Consider the following 18,354-nt stretch of genomic DNA (forward strand, 5'->3'; position numbering starts at 1 on the left):
TAATTAGCTTGTTTGGAACATATGAAGTCTTTCTGTTTTACTTAAATTTTTCAGAGGAGTTAATTATTGGAAGGAGTAGTTCCTTAACTTATTGTTTTGTATAACTAGTACCAAAAATTCATGACAAGTTAATTGCAAATTCATTAGCGTTGGTACTTGTACTCATATCTATATTGTAAAAGCTAAGTTGCTATAGCTAGGCAGTAGGTATGTTCCATTTTCTGTAGTACAGTACTAATGCCAACTTCACAAACAAATCTAAATATCAAATGGCAGAGTGTTTCTCTACCAGAATTAGAAACTTCTGAACAGAAGCACAAAACTTGTCAGGTTTGCTTTTCCATTTCCATCTAGTAAAGAAATAAAACTGCCTATATCTCACTTCTTTGTATAAAATTAGTTTGTGCATATTAAAAGTATTGTACAGTTACAGTTGTGTAAGTACAAGTAAAATTATAAACCATGTTTTTAATTTGGTTTTTAAATAGGTTTTTTTTTCTTACTGGTAGGTCAATCTGTAATGTCAATAGAGGAAAGCTATTGTTTACTTCTCCTTAGGTTTTAGGGCATTTAATGTTTTTAATACAGTTGTCACCTTACCAATTCTGTCAGCACACTGCAAAGCAGAGTTTTTTAGTTCAACACATTATTTATGTATACTGCTACATACAAGCAGGCATGTTCATATTCACAAGTAAGTTCTAGTTAAAAAATACACACAAACACACCTGTTCTTCCATATGAATGAAAAGTTTTTTAGGCATGTTTGGAGTGTATGTGTCTTATGTTCTAATTGGGTATTACCTTCTGCATTTTGATAATGTTTAAAAATTGGGGCTTTGGTTTTTTCCTTTATTAACTTAAACTCCTGTAGTAAATGTGAAATCAATCTGTAACTTCAGCATATTGCTTGTGCCCTGATGGCTTCTGAAGACAACTGTAGATGCTGAGAGTTTTAATTCTGAAATAAAGCCATCTGACATTAAACAGAAAGGTCAAATCAGTCATTAGTGAAATGAGCACTCCAGCTATAAATAGTACTGTTTTTTTATAACACTCAAAAGTGAAGGAAAATAACAAAGATAATCAGAAGTGAACCTGGAACAGATTCTGTAGTTACTTTTTATTGCAATTTCCTAGTAATAAAAAAAGTAATGTTTGGAAGTAGGGTTTGTAATACTACCTGCTTTATTTAATAAGATTACTGTTTTCCAGTTGGGTTGAAGTCTTCTAAGCTCTCCGCCTACCTCCACATTGAACTTCTTCTAACCTTCAGTTATACTTCCTTAGCCACTTTCACAGATTGAAGTCATGGTAGAGCTGGTTTGGTATTTGATAACTTAAGGCAACTTTTTTCTTAATGATCTAGCACTTGCTTTTGAAACATCCTTCCTGCAAGATAGCAAGGTCTTACAGGTTTTAGAAATATCAACTGGGTTTTTTTTTTGTTGTTGTTTTCCTTAATTGCTATTACTACCTTTCTGAAACAGCCATCAGTAGTGAACATACCATAGACGGGGATTCTGTAAGCCTTCCACTGTGGCTCTGGACTACTGCCACAATTCAAAGGCTTAACTGAGAGCGGATGGCAAAAGGCAAAGGTGGCGCACAGGACATGGGAATGGAAGTTGGTAGGTGGGGAAGAAATCCAGGCTGAGAGTGGGGAATTTAGACGAGGAGCAAACACTGGATGAATTTCTGCAAGAAGAGGCTGGTAAGAGATGGCCTTGAAGTTTAGAGGAGAACCAATCTAATGGAGTGTGGAATAAGAGTAGCATAGTTGCATAAGACTGGGCTGATAGGAACCTGGGACTATCTGTGTGTAGAATACTGTGGGGTAAGGATGGGAGATGGACCTGCTGTTGGCTGTATTGTGGAAACTGCCTGTGATTATTTCGGCATCTGTAGCAAAAATTGTAAGCTATATGGTATAAGAAGCTAGGGTTTGCAAGAGGAGTAGAAATGCTTTCATGTTCAGAGTGGTTGAATGCTGTCCTGCATTTTATTCCATTTTTTTCTATGGAATTCTTTAGTTATGACTGATAAACTGTTGGGCTCTCAGTACGTGATTATCTATTGGGCATCTTTGTTGTAAGTGTCTGGTTTCTGAACCTTGGTGTCAAGAATGCCATGCTTTTGGTGCCCAAGATGAGCCACCATCAACATAAGTAGTTATGTAATGTTCCATTAGATACATTACATTAAAAAAAACAAAAAAAAAAAAAAAAAAAAGACACCACACAAAGAAAAATGGCTTTAGCTCAAGATATGGGTGTACTGTGTTTAAATTACTATTTCAGTGTTTGTAGATGTATCTGGGATGACTGGCATTGATACAAGATAGATCTAAAGGCACTAAACTCAATGCAGTCTAGCTGTAGAAGTTTTACATGCTTTCTGGGGAGATTTTTCAGTCTTCGCTGGGCCATTTGTTTCTACAATGTCAAAATTAGCTGATCCCATCAAACAAAGATGGATGGACCTGCTGTGGTTCCTTTGTAATCAGCTTTTTCAAGCTGAAACACAAATTCTAATAACCTCCATTTCCTTTTTTTGTAAGAATGAATGCTGAATGCAGTGCTTTTCAGTATATGTATTCACTGTTGATAAGATATAGTAGTCTGGATAGCAGCATTTAATTACTAAGTCAATTAATTTAAGAATAGCCAAATTTGCTCACCAACTCACTTTTTAGGGATAGTAAAGTTCTGAATAAAATGCTAATACAGTGTAGTTTTGTGTCGCGATGTGTCAGGTAACTTCTATATTACGTGTTTGGTATATATTTAGGTTGTTTTTCAGTCTTGTGGATCTAAAATGCTGGGTAACCTTCTTGATTCTTTATCTTATTCCCAGGCTGTTGAACTTTGATTATGAATTTTCCTATTGCTTATGTTGTTTTTATGTTAATTACTGTCTGTTAGATCAAAAATAAAAAAATATATTTAAATGTTAACACACTTCACTTTGCATTTTTTAAGAGAAACATTTTTTGTCAGACAGCATTGGTTTTTTGATTTCTAGCCATTCGTTTAGGCTGTAGGTGTTACATTTCAGGAAATCTGCCTAAATCTGACATGAAGGTCTTCGCCCATCCCAGCTATCAAGGATTTTGCTTACCTTTACTGCATTTTGTCACAGATTTAAAAATGTAAGAAGTGCCCTGCAGGCTTAGTCTGGTGATCCATCCAGCTAACACAGTACCCTTTCTCTGGCAGTGGCAATAGGGAAGTGGCCAGACTGATTTTTCCGTCTCCCATTGCCTATTTCCATTGTATATCTCCAGAATCTATAACTGGCATAGGGTGGTTAAAGGCAGATCCCTGTCTGTTGTTTTTAGTATCCCTATATGTACCTGTTGTGTGATAAAATTATCCAGAGTATCACATTTGTATTCTGTAAATAATTAAGGTTTGAGCTCCAGATTATTGGATTTTATAACCTTGGGTTGTAAATATCTCACATTGTGCTGTTGATAGGTTCAGCAGCATTTAAACAGTACGTTATGATACAGCTCTCAGTACTTTATTCATGCTTTTTTAAACTTAGAGATCTATGTGCAAATGATTTTGTTTTCTACAGATGAAATTGCAATCAGACCTGCCTTCTAAAGGCAACTGTGGCAGCTGTCTTTAGACAAGTGACTTTTCCTGAGCACATGTAATATGACAGGCATTCCATGTAGGAAAGAGGGGTTGAGTTTTCTTGACATAGGCAGAAGCAAAACAAAAATGTTGCAGTTTTCAAGATTATTAGTGTACTAAAATACAAAAAGTGTGGAAATGAACTTTCAGTGGCCTGTTGTAACTCTGTCTGGGATGAACAATATGAAAAGTCTTTTGAGTCAAACATGGCCATTACGCTCTCTGAGGAGCTGTAACTGGTAACTTTACACTGTAAAACTCAAGTGAAAACAAGATACATTGCTACTTATGGATAGTTCAATTCGTAGTAGTGCTTATGACTTCCCATTAAGATGTTAGGGACATTAATTTCTCTTCATACAAAAAGCTCTATTGTAAGGATAGTATAGGTGGTACTGCATTTTCCTTTTGAAGAAAAGATTTCTCTTTATTAACTTTTTTTTTCCTGAGAAGTTGTCATAGTATGCTATATTAGTATATGTTTTAAAATTAAGAGTAACTGTTAAGTGAAATTCCATCGCATGTGAAATTAGTTAAGAAATAGTGCTGGTTTATTTTTCCTGGTTTTATTTTTAATGAACTTAGGTCTAAATCATTTCTTTAAGGTCAAGACAAAGAACTTTGTAATATTCCCAGCATAAATTATATCTGCCTTTTGTTTTTGTTTTTTCTACCCTAGAAGCATAACTGTGTTACATAAAAACTTAATGCATTTATTTCACCTAGTAATAACCAACTGTTCTGAGCAGAATTTCTAGGATAATACTGCGTGAATTATGTCTTGTGTTGGCAGCTATGCCATTTTGTCTAATTCTGTGATAGAGTCACAAAACATGTATAAGCACAGCATTACCAGTTGGAATGCTGAGTTAATGCTCCCCAGGATCTCTCCGTGCACAGAGGACTGGGCAGAGAGAGGGTTGGTTTAGTGATTGAAGGCAAGAGGTCAGCTCTGCAGTGTGCAACACCAAGGCAGAGATGTGGTGGGAAAACAGTTATAGTGCTGATAAAATGTCTGCTGAAGGTTAGGCAACCTAGCCTAATATTTGCTACTGAAATGCTAGTCATTTGCTGTGTATTTATATATAACACTTAAAGAGCCTGTTGTGGCATAATCTGTGTGTGATACAACCCATAACTAATTGCAAGTTGCAGTACAAGTTACAGCATGGATGTATTACAAACCTGCTTGAAATGCTTATTTGAACCTCAGAAACTCTTCAAAGATTCAGTGGCATTTTGGCCAGTAGCAAAGTGAGTTAAGGCTTCTGTTGTTCCATGTTTCTCTTTTTTTTTCCCTTGTGAATAGGTTAGATTTTCTAATTTTTTTTTTTTTGGCTCATAGCTGATGGTAATCAACAATATTGCACAAACTTGTTTCTACATGCAAAGTTAAAACTGCAAAGTTTATATATGTCTTCTAAGTTACATCTATGATTGTTTCCATTCTGTCTCTTGCTTTCAAGAAATACTTAAGTATCAATATAATTAATTCCAGTGAAGCACACTGTCATGCTTTCATGTGTATGGTCTAAAGGAAATTAACACTTCAGGTATTCAGGGCAGTAAAATTAGATGGTGCAACTTTCAAGCTGGGTGGGGATTTTGTTTGGTGTATCTTTGTTTTGTGTGGGAGTTCATGGTTTGGTTTTGGTTTGTTGGATTTTATTTTTTTTTTTTCCTCCCCCTGGCAGACAATACCCCTTATTGTGCCATTTGAAACTCCCTATGCAGTGGTCCACCTGCTTATTCCCTAAATCACCTTAGGGTAAAGCATTAATAGTGTCTCTCTCTCTCTCTCTCTCTCTCCTTTTTTTCCTTTTTTTTTAATCAATTTTTTTCCGCCTATAAAGTAACCATTGTGTTCTAACTCAAGTAGTGATATTTAAAATTGCAGGGGGGTGGGGGGGGGGAAGGGGAAGGAAGGAGGACAATGAAAAAGAAAACAAGTGCTTAAATCTAAAAGAGTAGTTTTCTTAAAATCTGGACTTAATTTTTTTTTTTTCCCTAACCATACCCCACCTTTTTTGGTTTTGTTTTTGTTTTTTTTTTTTTTTAACCTCCTTTATATAACTCTTTCTTCCTATTTTCCTAATTTGGGTGCTTTCCTAAATGGCAACGAATAAGCTCTTTAAGTAGGCATTGTCAGATATATCTTCTGAAGCACTCTTTTTCCACTGTTTTGATGTTTAAGAGAATTTTAGTGTAAAGGAAGCCTGTAATACTTCTCCATCTCCTTTTCTCCTCCTACCAGCAGTAGATCTGTTGCTTAATTCAGTGTATCCAAAATAAAAGGATGGTTGGTAGGTTTTTATTTTAAATTTTGACTTACTAAAATTGTAGCTACATATATTTTTTCTGGCTTTGAGATCTGTCTCTGTCTTTTACTATTAAGAAAATTTCTTCATTGTGCACATAAAACATCCAGCACTTAGTAGCTCATGTGAGGCTAACTTAATTGATGAATAAACCATAGAAATGCAGAAGTTGAGTGGAAAAGGTGTATTTATTTATACAGAAGAATATGAGGGATGAAAATAGTTCGGGGCGGGTTTTCTGTTTTTTAATCTTTTTGCTTAATATAAATACATCTAAACATCACTGGAATATATAACTTATAAAATATAGGTAATATATTTTAAATTAATTCAATATCTTAATTGAGTGATGAAATATTTGTGTGTATAGTCTAATGTTAAATATTTTATTTCTCTTACACTTTTCCTTTGCAGATTTGTTTCTTACTACATCACCAGATTCACAAAAAGTTTATTTTGAGACATGGGTAAATAAGGTAAGAGAGAAAACCCAAACAACCATTCTGTCAAAACACAGACAAGTTTAAAAAAAAGGCATCTGATATTTCTTGTTTCAGGAATGAGTGGAACCAATATTGAGGCACTAACTCTGCACTATTGCATTGAGACTGCAGAGGATCACTGGAGATCTTTTACTCAGCATAAATTCTTCTGCAGGTTTTTTAACATGACTGCTGAGTGAATTAGTTGCCTTCATATACCTTAGCAGGACCCCTGGTGTGTCATCAGCCATTGTAGGAGGTTACTGACACTTTTAGCATGGTGATTATGAAGGAAAGGCTGATCAGATTTTTTTATTCTTGCTGTCTCAAAGATTTGAGTTCTTTAAGCTTTCTTAGACCTATGACTTCAGGTCTTGGGTAAGATTTTGAGGGACAGAGAGTTTCAGAATCTCACTTCTAACCATTACAATGTGTATGCAAGTTACAGCTGAGAAAATACCAAGTCCTCTGTTAACCATATATCACAAATGCAGTTCAAGGTTGGGGAGAATTAGGTCAATGGATTATTCTTATTTATTTATTTACTGAGATTCTGCTTTTGTATTGCCTAACCTGGCCAGGGTCAGTGGAAAACCTCCTTGTTAATAACAGTGAAATTAGTTGATTTGAAACTAAGTGCATCCTTTATACTAATGCTGTTATCCAAAAGGACTCTGATTAAGAATCCTAGCATGTGTATGTTAAAAGTTTACTTTTTTGTTATAATAGAAAGTGTGAATGTGTTTCTATTAGCTAAGGAATGAATTTTTGAGGATTTATTTACCTGAATATTTATCCATCATATCACAGTGAGTCACTGTAGAACAGAGAACGTATTCTTGTCTGTGACAACATGGCCATCTTCAACCAGCTCCTGAACTGAAAAAATAAAAAAAAAATAATTAATAGCTGCCAGATATTCTCCAAGTATTTTTAGACAAAAGTAATGTAAGCTGTTCTGCACACCTTTTTTTTAAGCAGCAAGTCCTGAATTCTGTATTTCTGGCTTTTATATAGACTTGAAAATTAACAGTTTTACTTTGCCAAATTTAATTCTTGGGTGTTAGTGACTAAACAAGGCATTTGACCCGTCTCCTGTAGGTGTTTTAAGTTGTGTGGTGGTGTTGGTTTTGTTTTTTTTTTATTATTATTTTCTTACAAATTTTGGATTTTCCAAACTCACGTATTCTAAATATTATCCTACATTACATATTTTATATGCACAGGTTTGCTTGTTGTTAGAAAGAAATAAATCTATTCTTTGGAATCAATCAACTCAGTAAAATATGTCATACATATAAAATATAAGTATGTACATATCAATCTTAAAGTACCTTAATTGATCCATTAAAAGGTGCTAAATTTCTCTACAAGCCTAGGCAATGTAATTCCCTTCACTGATGCACCATAAAATGCTTTTAAAATATTTGTCTATATGATGTATGCTTTTCTGGTCAGCTGAGCACAGAGCCTAGTCTTCTTTTCTCCCTGGAGATGATTTGCATCAATTTACCTTTTTTACCCTTTTTTTTCTTGTCTGGGTCATTATAAATTATATGTCAAGGTAAAGATACATAGTCAAACGTTCACATGCTAACTGTCTCCAGAGTTGCATCTTCAACAGCACTGAAGTCTACAAACTGAATATGACATGAGTAAGCAATATGGATAGCTGTAGATAATCCTCAAAACAGTATCATTTGTCTCAATGGCTTTGCGTAAACTTGTGTGAATAGAACTTCCTATGAGCTGATTGCAATGACTAGAAAAGTAGGCCACGGGCCATCTCACTTGGCTACAAAAGCTTAACATTTTAAATGATTTTGTGCCAGCTCTGATCTACTCCTACAATAAACAAGGATGCAACACTCTTGTCTTTCTGATGAAGTACTGAATATGGTTTTCTGCAGGCCTAGGTTTTAATTATAGATGATTAAAACAAGACTTAAACCAGACCTGATGTAAAATCAACTTATTTCCTAATTAGAAGGCAAGATCAGAAGCTGTTTTTAACAGGTGTGCAGCTATATTTTTATGTATTACATATAACTATAAAATCACATGTCAATATGCATAAATGCACATTAGTATTCATAATCACTTAGTTATGATTTTGATTATATTGTGGAAATAACCCAATCTCTTCCTTATAACACAGTAAAATATATAGACAGTTGTATCCAAATATTACTATTACTGGGTTTCCATAAGATTCCATGAAGGATTAGGAATGCAAAAGCTCAGTCCCAATTTTCAGAGAGTGCATTTTTTTTTTCCATAGACGAGATATTTCTATTATCTACTTAAGTGCTTTTTTCTTTGTGTATTTTCTTTGGTTCAAAAGTCAATTTTTATCACTTAGTATGCAATTCAGTTTTTCCATCCTCTTTGTCCTGTTTGATAGGATGGGAACTTCTCTAAAGAGGGAGACAGTAAGGAAATGCCTCGTGGTGTGAAAGTAGTTGGACAGTCCGTGTTTGCAGACTTTGGTGAGTGTTATTTTTCTAATCTATCCTGAGAGTTCCTTTCTTTTTCATACTTTGGTTAGCTACTCTAAAACAAAGAATAAAGAAAGATGTTTACCTCTAAAAGTGGAGTTTTTTACTTCTTTTCCTTAAGGAGTAAATCTTGAAATACCTGGAAATAATTATTAATAATTTCAATTGAATTCAACTTTGGCTATCCTAGTACATTCTGCATCATATGTATCTACTTTTCAGTGCCACACTGAAGGGCTGTTGCTTTGAGGCACAGTACAATGCCAAACTTACTTTTATCTGACGTGCGTTTTGTTTGCCATGATTTTGCTCTTTTTCCCTAATCTTGTTGAGAAAATACTTGAGTAAGTGTTCATAAATTCTTCACTTGTCCAAACTAATAAAGCCAAAATGTAAATGAATTAAAATGACTTGAATAAAGATTGATGAAACATGGTAAAATCTTAATGGTTGTAACTGAAAATTCTGGATGGCTTTTGGACAGGAGAAAAACTTAATTTATATGTAAATCTATTTTTGCAAGGGTTAGTGAAAGCCTGTATTTTTCTATTAGAATGTACATTTTCAGTCAGTTGTTGCTTATCAATGTGTGTGTCATGTTATGAAGAATCAGCCATGTTGATTTTGCAGTCCAAAAAATACTTTTTTTCTGGACACTAAAATACAAATTTTATAACCCAAGGGGAAGCACTGCAGGCCTGATTCTGCTGACACTATTGAATGTAAACAACTTCTTAAAGAACTGATTTACTGTATTTATACAACATGATTGTTAATTGTAAGTCAGTGTCTGTTTTTAAATATTATCAAATGGTAGCCTGGCTGCATCATTTTGGTTTAAGATCGGTTTTAAAGAATATTATGTGGGGGTTTTTTTAACTATAGATCAGATTATTTTAGACCCAAAGTCCAATTCTCTGGCTCTATGCTGCCATTTTAAAGTATTCTTAAGGGTTCTAGCAAAACTGTTTACTGACACGTAACTAGAAGACACTCCTGGATAGTTAATTATCCTTAGATCCTTATCTAGCAACTATGGATGTGTTTACAGATTTACAGTAAATGAAATAAGGTAGCTGTACAATGCTCTAGGTTCTTCTGTGAAATGTTTTACGAAGATTTTTAGAAAATGTGTTAAAGTTTTTGTAGAATCTTTTACTGTTGATCTACAAATATAAACACTTGTGTATATAATATATGAAGACAAGTAGAATACCGTTTTTTGCAGTTCAAAAAATTTAAGTGTGTTGGGTTTTTTGTAATTATTTGCTGAGCTGATGTTTTGAATAATGTGTCTTAATAGGTACTAAGTAGAAATCTGGCTTGGTTTTTGTTTTCTTAATGATGGCAATGTGGAAAGCAATTCTTATGTAGGATAATTTTATCTGTGTTAGGTAGCTAATGAGCCCAAATGATACATCGTAATTCTAGAAATTTGTCATAATTAATGGAATTATAATAAAACCTGGGATATCTTTGCAAAGAGAATTGGAACTGTTAAAATTTTGAAAATATGAGTAAATAGAATACACAGTGATCTAGCAGTGCAGTACACAGTGTGCTTTTGGTGCAGCCAAGGTTATAAAAGACTGGCCGGTACAGCTAGCTTAGCCACAGGGGCTGCTGCTTTGGAGTGCCATCACCAGTTGGTGCAAAGTGCAAAGCACTGGTGTGAGGCCGTAATGGAGCAATATGTCTAGTAAGGATTAATATAATGAGAGAAAACATGTACAGGGACTTAGGAAATGCATGGAAATGTAGAGGGACAGCATATGTGGCAAAGCGGCTAGAGGCCAGGAACCATCAGCCTCATCTATGGGAGGAGATGCTGGTTTTCAGAAGCTGACTTTTTGGCACTGGTTATTCTGAGAGATGGCAGCCATTTCATCTCAAAGAGAGAACACCCAGCACAGATGTTGCAAAATCTCACATTACTAGAATAACACTGTATCAGAGTAACTACATTTACTCACTCTGCTATATCTGCATATGTTTAGATACTTCATACAGGTTCTGCTTGTACTGAGCTAAGTTAAAGAAAATGCCTTACTGGAAATGGCTTGTTAGACTTGAACATCTCCTTTTTTCAGTTTTCCGTTTCAAAATTGGTGAAATAACGCTTGTCATAGGTCAAAGGAAGTTAAGATATGATGGTTTGCAGTTTGGTGTAGTAATTTGGCTACCTGTAATGGGGCCTGAAAGAAGTTTCATTGCACAACAAATCAAAACCACACAAGGAAGATGTAAAAGGAGATGTGCTAGAGGATTGCGCTACTTCTACCAAAGTAGTCGTTGCCAAACAGTGTGTGATCCACCAAGCAGAACATGCCACAGCACTGTCAGTCTGCTCGGTGTGCTGCAAGCAGCTTCACTGTTGGCGCCAGGATACAGCTGCTGGGACTAGAAACACATTCAATATGCACTCCCAAGCCAGTCAGTTCTGTGTTGCCTGCCACTGTTTTCTTCCTCTTTTGTGACATTTTCCATACCTCATAGCAGATGCGCCAGCCTTGCCATTCGCAAAAGGTCTCAAAGGATTCTATATTTCTCTGTGCTTTCACTCTGCTACTTCTCATTTACTTCACTTGTACATATTAGACTCTGGAATGATGTCAGGTCCAGACATGAGCTTGGGAATATGTCACTTGTGCTGCTGCCTTCTCATTTACACCCACCTTTCTGACTGTACACTGTTGCGCTTCTGCAGTCCAAGTTTCTGATTTATTGATCACACCTACGTCTCAGCAAAACGTGTATTGTTTCAGAAGGTGACTTTGTCTAACATTACTTTCTGCTTCTGAAATTTTTATTTGAAGTACCCTCTCCAGCCATAAGTATTTACCTGTCATTTGAAAAAAGGGGAGAACTTTGGATAAGATCTTGACTGAGAACCTCCAAAGGCAACTAATTTGGGGTAAGGTTTCCTTTCTTAAACTAAGCAGGCTGAACAACAGCTATCAAGTAGAAATTTTTTGGGTAAGTGGAGTTGAAAAAAACAGCAGTTAGGTGACTCATGAGAAAGCATCACAGACATTAGTGTAATCTTAGCACCAAGTGTTCCTGAAGTACTCAAATAATAAAGATATATTTTTTCATGAAAAAAATATACAAATGTATGTTTGTATATTTCTGTATCTGTAAGGTCTGCTATATTTCTGTATATATGTGTATGTGTGTACATTTGAATGGAAAAATATGCAAAAGCAGGTGCATATAGATCAACATATTTATGGTAATGTAATAGTCCTTAGACTTTATGTCTAAATTGGAACCTCTGAAATAAGTAGCAGTCCCCTCCGTTACATGATAGCAATGATTTGTTCATTAACCTGACCAAAGGACAGGGAACAACTGACAAATTTGTATTGCCCTTTTAAAAATAAATCAGAAATGCTTTGTGACATATTGATTACAAATGGCATTTCAATTGATTAAGGTGAGCAGAGCTGGGCACTACAGAATTCTGCACTTATTTGGCTGACACATTGCTCCAAAGAAGTAAGAGCTCTTCGTTATTACTTTTTCTATTCTTCTCATGTCACTATGGTAATTGCAGTGCAGTGGTTGCTATAGCAAAAATGATTAATCCTTCCTTGTTGTTATCTGTATGCTAGCAGAGGCTTTTTAGATGATCTGCCTTGTACTGTCTGTAGAAGAAATCATAGATGTTGGCTAGAATCCTGAAAAATAATTACAATTATAATGAGTTTTAATAATTGTCACTTAAAATAGTGGAAAATTTGGTATTTGTTAAAGAAATCCAAGGATTTCAGTGGGACACTGAAAATAACCAATTTTTTTTACTAATGAGATGAATGTGAACCATATTTTGGACACAAAAACCTGCTATTGTCTCGTTACTTTGAAGATTAATGAAATACATCTTTAAAACAGCAACCAAAAAGCAGTTAGCAAAGAATACTGTGCTGTTTATACAGTCATTTCATTCATTTTTGAAGGAAATTAATGTTATAACTGCTATTCAACTATGATTCAGTTGGTTAGTGGAGATAGATAAATCACCCTTTGTGATATCTGACCTAAGAATGTACAAGTTTGGTTAATCAGTGACTGATTTTGCTTAGTTTAGGCAAAGAAATTTGTTGTGGCCTGTATGTAAGGAGAATAAAAAATAGCTTTTTGAAATCAAACTTGATCACACTGTTGATAGTGTCCTCGTATATAAATACCACACAACTCTTACTTTCTCAGGGTAGCATTTAGACAACTCCACCTCGGTTCTTTATCTTTTATTCGCCATTTGCTTTCCTGGCTGCTGCTGAGTCTTTATCTGTGTGGTCTTCCCTAATTTAGGCAGTCTGTGTTTACTCCTACTATGCAAACTTGCTTACTGATTGACAAAGCCTGGATTGGGATTGTTGAAGTTCTACCCAAGTCTTTTAGGGACTCGAACTCAAATTTTTCTCATACTTAAAATCCAGTTATCCAACTAATAATCCTAAAACAATCTTCTCTGTTCTTCTCCCTACTAAGTAATTGAACTGTTTCATGTACGTTAACTACTTCTTTGACATATTGTAGAAATTATCATTTTCCTCATAGGAAAGGATAGCTCATTATTGGCAGTTAATTATGTTTAAACAGGATAACAGAGTGCATAACCTTTGGGTCTTTTTGAAGCCATTCATTGCACAGTACAAACTGCGTTTTGTTGAAGGATTTTTGTTTCATGTGGGCTTTGATTATCCTACAGCTAATGACATCTTAAATGCACTGCTTTTCTGCCTGCAGTTGCATTTCAATTTTGTAGCTTTTAGTTTGGTGTATGAACTTTGTTTTAGCATCTGAATTTCTTTAGTTTTTTCCTTCTCTTCAGAATATTGCATCCTCAGATATAGTAGCTATATATCAAAGGAAAGTTTTAATGGTGCCTTTCAGTAAATAACCACTTCATAAAGCAGTTGTCTTTTGAGCATATATACTTGTGCTCCTGCAGTCAATAAAAGGATTCTCTATGAACTTTAAGATGCAGGAAGATAATATGTCTGTGTGTGAAATGCTCTGCATATGAGGAAAACTGTTCTTACTATGATCAGTTTAGGTGAAAAAGATATAAAAGCTGATGCTAGTAAAGAATTATGAGGTAAGGAAGAAGCTGTTATAGTAAGATACACTTCAGTTCATCTGAAACAGCAGTGCATAGAGACATACCAACTTAATTGCTACTCGTGTATTTGAGTCCAGGAAGGTGCATTTAGAAGCTAAATCTCTCTTACTTGTTAATTGGTAACCAGCAATGCTGTTCAGTGGTACCTTGTCATTTTAATGTTAGTCCCGTTTTTTAGATTTCTGTAATTTTTGGTAGTTCTTTCTAGAAAAAGATTCTTCATTGAGGTTTAAGACCATAGATGTAAGTGTTACTGCTTTGCAGTTAATTAAAAAAAAAGCAAGCAAAAAACACACCCCCACCAAAAAAAAAAAACAAAAACAAAACAAAACAAAAAAAAAAAAACCAAACAAAAAAAATCAAACCCAAAATGAACAAACAAACAAAGTGTAAATTCATGTTCATTATAAATAGGTCATGTTGCTCTACAGACTGCACCCCATCTGTCTGCTTTCATAACTTCATCATTCATTTTCGCCATCATGGTGTGGATCTGAGAATAGGACAGACAATAACTTGAATCAATTGTGTAAAGTCCATGTAGGAAACTTAAATACAATGGCTTCAAATTCTTCTTTCAAATTCATCTTTGACCACTTTGGGAGGTTATTTTTCTGTGCATCTCCTCCTTACTGTTAGTCTCTATCACATAGTCATTTAGTATATACCGTCATTTCATATTGTTCCTTTTGCTGTTCATTAACACTGTTCACGTTTTACTGATCATTAAGACGTGTGTCATAACATCCACACAAATCTCACGTTTCTGAACTGTCTCCCATCCCCTTGCCACTAAACTGTAGCTGGGTACAATTGTACCAATGGTATTACCAAAAATCCGAGAGGTATTTTTTCTAATACAGTTCTTATTTTCTCTGAATTTTCACAGGGTGAATAGTAAATAATAGAATAAAGATATAGTTGGGATTAAATTGTCTAATTTTGCAAGAGAAAAATATTTTAGAGCATTTTGGCGTGTCCTGGCACTTGTGAGAGTGCTGTGTGATGGGCTGAGACTGGCTGGAGTTACAGCCTTAGGTGATGTTACTCAGTACCCCTAAGTAATTTTATACGTGTTCTTGACACCCTCCAAAATATAAACACTAATTCTATTATTTCTTTCTCTCCAAGTCTTTATTATGACTTGGATACAGTGAGATATTTTTGTCCGCTTAGTTATAAATATAGTTCCAAAGCAGTATCCATTCTGGAGGGGCAGGGGGCAGAGCCATGTTTTGTCAAGTTCTTTCACATGTTGCTGAACTGGGGCAGCAGTTCAACTGGGGAAAAAAATTGATGTTGTACCGTATTCATTTTTGTCAGAAGGGCTTGTACGTTAAGAATTACTTTGCTTTCTTTCCATTAATAGAATTAGGGGCGTGGTGGACATGCCACTTGCTTATTAATTCTTTGTTGAACTACTTAATTTTGTCAGGATTAAATTTTTTCTTTGACAGCGTTCATGGTTAATATAACAAGAACACTCAATCCAAAATTCAGCCGCACAAGTGGCTTGCTTTGGTTAGTGTTATCCCCTTCATTTGTTAGCATGTGAAGCTTTAATGCCGTATGAGCTTTCTAAATGTGTAACATTAGATGGTTCCAAGCTGTGCAGTCAGGCTTTGTAGTTTCCATTTTAACAATATGAGATAGTTGGAACTAGTAGTTTTCAGCATAAACTACAACAGGAATTTCAGTGCTATTACTTGTCCAGTGTGCAGGGGGGGTCCATTTTGTATTTAATCTCAATGTTTTTTTTCCTGCTTGGATTCCAGTTAGTAGATGTGATATAATCTTTCCATTTAAGATAGGAGACCACGCTGTTGGATCACATGCAGCCTGGAAGTCTTTGTGCAGTTTGCCGGCATGCTGTGTTTAAATGGTTTTCTTGCAGTAGAGGTGTGAATATGGATTTTTTGGAAAAGTACAGATAGACTTAAAGTCAGAATCAATTTAGTGTGAAGGAGAATGTTATATGGGTTTCTTTAATGTCCACAGAACTTTGAATCATCTGTAAAAGCTCTTTGTATCTGTTTTTTGAAGTTGTGATTCACATTTTCTAAAAGCAGCTGACACATTCTTTTAATAATGCATAATTAGCTTAGTAATTTATTATAATTGTCTCTGTCATGACCATCTTGTTGAACACCTAAAGGCAGAGTGACAAAAGAATTCTAATCATTTTATTACTTCAGCAGATAAATTTAAGATAATTAGCTTTCAAACAAATCTTCATTTTGTTTGAATATCAAACGCGGCGATACTAGTTGTAGTCTCCTTGCCAGCCCCAGAAGGGTATTGTTTTGAGCACTACCATAACATGGCTCTTTCCTTCTTATTATTCTTTAGAACTTTAAATTAAAGGCTCATGAGAAAGGAGGATGAGAACTGTGTGAAGCCATGAGGGAGAGATGTGAGCAAGCTATACCTATGGTGAAATTAAAAGCATATAAAGCTCCATTAGGCTGTATTGTATTAAACAAGAGATGCCTTATACTTAATTGGACTTTAAATCAACAGCAGATAAAAACTCCCTGACTTGTGTGTTGAGGTTTTTCTCACCTTTTTGAAGGGAACTGGGAAAACTGCACCGACAAGGTCTGTAGTAACAGAGGGACCACAGCTAGTTTAAAATGTGTGTTCTCAGGGGAGGACAGTAGGTTCTCAGGACACCATGGTGTAGGAAGTGTCTTGCTTTTATGTGGAAACAGGTTCAGAATTATGAAAGCTAGACTGTTCTTACTGTCTTAGCCTGCATAGTTAGCTTATTTCTATTTGCCAGAAAACAATTTATTTTTATTTAACACAACTGTAGTAAGTTATAATAATCAGTCTATCATCTCAAAGAAAAAAAAAAAGTTGATTCAATTTTTCCTTTTACGGGAGCAGAAGTTGGATGACACTGCAGCAGAACAACCCAGCTGTTTAAAGTAAAAAGATTTAGATCATATGCCCACCAAAAGCTGTTTTGTTCTTTAGAACTATAGCTTTGTCTTGCTGTATTACAAAACAGTTTAGAATTGAGTGATTACTGAACTCGTTGTTTCCATTTTTTTTTCAGAGCCCATGTTAGAAAGTACATTGTACAAGTATGTGCAATAAATCTAATAAGCCTTGAACTTGGTTGCAAAATACCATGTTTCTGACACCTTTTTGCTATGTCTCTAGAGGAATTTGAAGATTTGGATTGAGTATTTTTTTGCTGATGTTTACTCATACTAAGTAAATTATATGCAGGTTTGCTTTTAAAGCATATCTCTGATATATCCTGTTTTGGGAAGAAGTTCATTATGTATGTAACATTTTTTCTTAAAGTGTGAAAAGAACTTCATGGTTCACTAGCAGTATTTTCTTTTAAAAAAATCAACTTAGGTAGTGGAGAGTTAGATTCTGTCTGTATTGTAGGGCCTGCTGCCTATTCAGCCTAGTTACTTTATATCTCCATTTCTCTTTAATTATGAATAGATGTAGGCGATAAGTTAGTTATCAGACAGAAATGACCCAAGTTCCATGCCAGTGTGAGATGCTAATCCAGTTGGTGCATATTGAAAGGGCTGAAATCTAATAGACTGCTACAGGAATTCCTTAACTGTCAGAGCTGAAACTACGCAAACTCTAGTGTCACCGTTATGAATTAGCAGAGACAGCACAACATGTTCATGTGAATATGCAATTCAGTGAGATGCTAGGACCTCAGGGTCAATGAATCTCTCGGAGTAATAGCTGAGACGCCGTTTGCTATTTGTGCTTAAAACGTGTGCTTATGCTACGGCACATTAGCATTGCATTTTGAACATAGAACAATTTTTAATAACATTATGTTGTTCTTAATCTGATTTACAAGGTTTTTTTCTGCTTTCTCCCACTCGGATTTACTTTTAGAATATATTGAAAAGATTTGAGTTATGTTTTTTGGCAAGTGTGAAAATTCACACTCGATGTTAAAGCTTCAGCTCCAAGTAATTTTTCTCACACAATCTCTCTGTATGAGGTGTGCTCCCAGAGATCTGCACGATCTGTGTCTTCTGGGTTACTCTTGTTCTGGACTGGATTGCTAGCACTTTGCAGGTGTGGGCAAAATGTTGGAAAGAAGGCTTTGCATCCATGGCTTTTCTTTGAAATACAGTGAACAGGCAGTTGTAAGTAATGATTCTCACATGATTCCTAGATGGCATAAGACTGCTAATTTTGTCTTTACGTATTTTGACACAAGTACAGATTTGCAGCTGATGAGTATGTGGGACTGTTCTTTTTCTAGCCTTTTCCACTGCCTGTAAAATTTGA

The 18,354-nt window shown here is 35.2% G+C and overlaps 1 protein-coding gene across 2 annotated transcripts in view; it reads left to right on the forward strand.

The window, feature by feature from the left end:
- Positions 1-18,354, forward strand: part of ITFG1 (integrin alpha FG-GAP repeat containing 1) — an 85,232-nt gene that overhangs the window by 17,874 nt on the left and 49,004 nt on the right. For both annotated transcript variants that reach the window (XM_032998371.2, XM_032998379.2), the window contains exons 7-8: positions 6,377-6,438; positions 8,849-8,933. In XM_032998371.2, the coding sequence (XP_032854262.2) occupies positions 6,377-6,438; positions 8,849-8,933 (147 nt within the window). The remainder of the gene's footprint in view (positions 1-6,376; positions 6,439-8,848; positions 8,934-18,354) is intronic.

This window comes from Tyto alba, unplaced genomic scaffold, assembly GCF_018691265.1.
Source record: "Tyto alba isolate M040663 unplaced genomic scaffold, T.alba_DEE_v4.0 Super-Scaffold_26, whole genome shotgun sequence".
Taxonomy (NCBI): domain Eukaryota; kingdom Metazoa; phylum Chordata; class Aves; order Strigiformes; family Tytonidae; genus Tyto; species Tyto alba.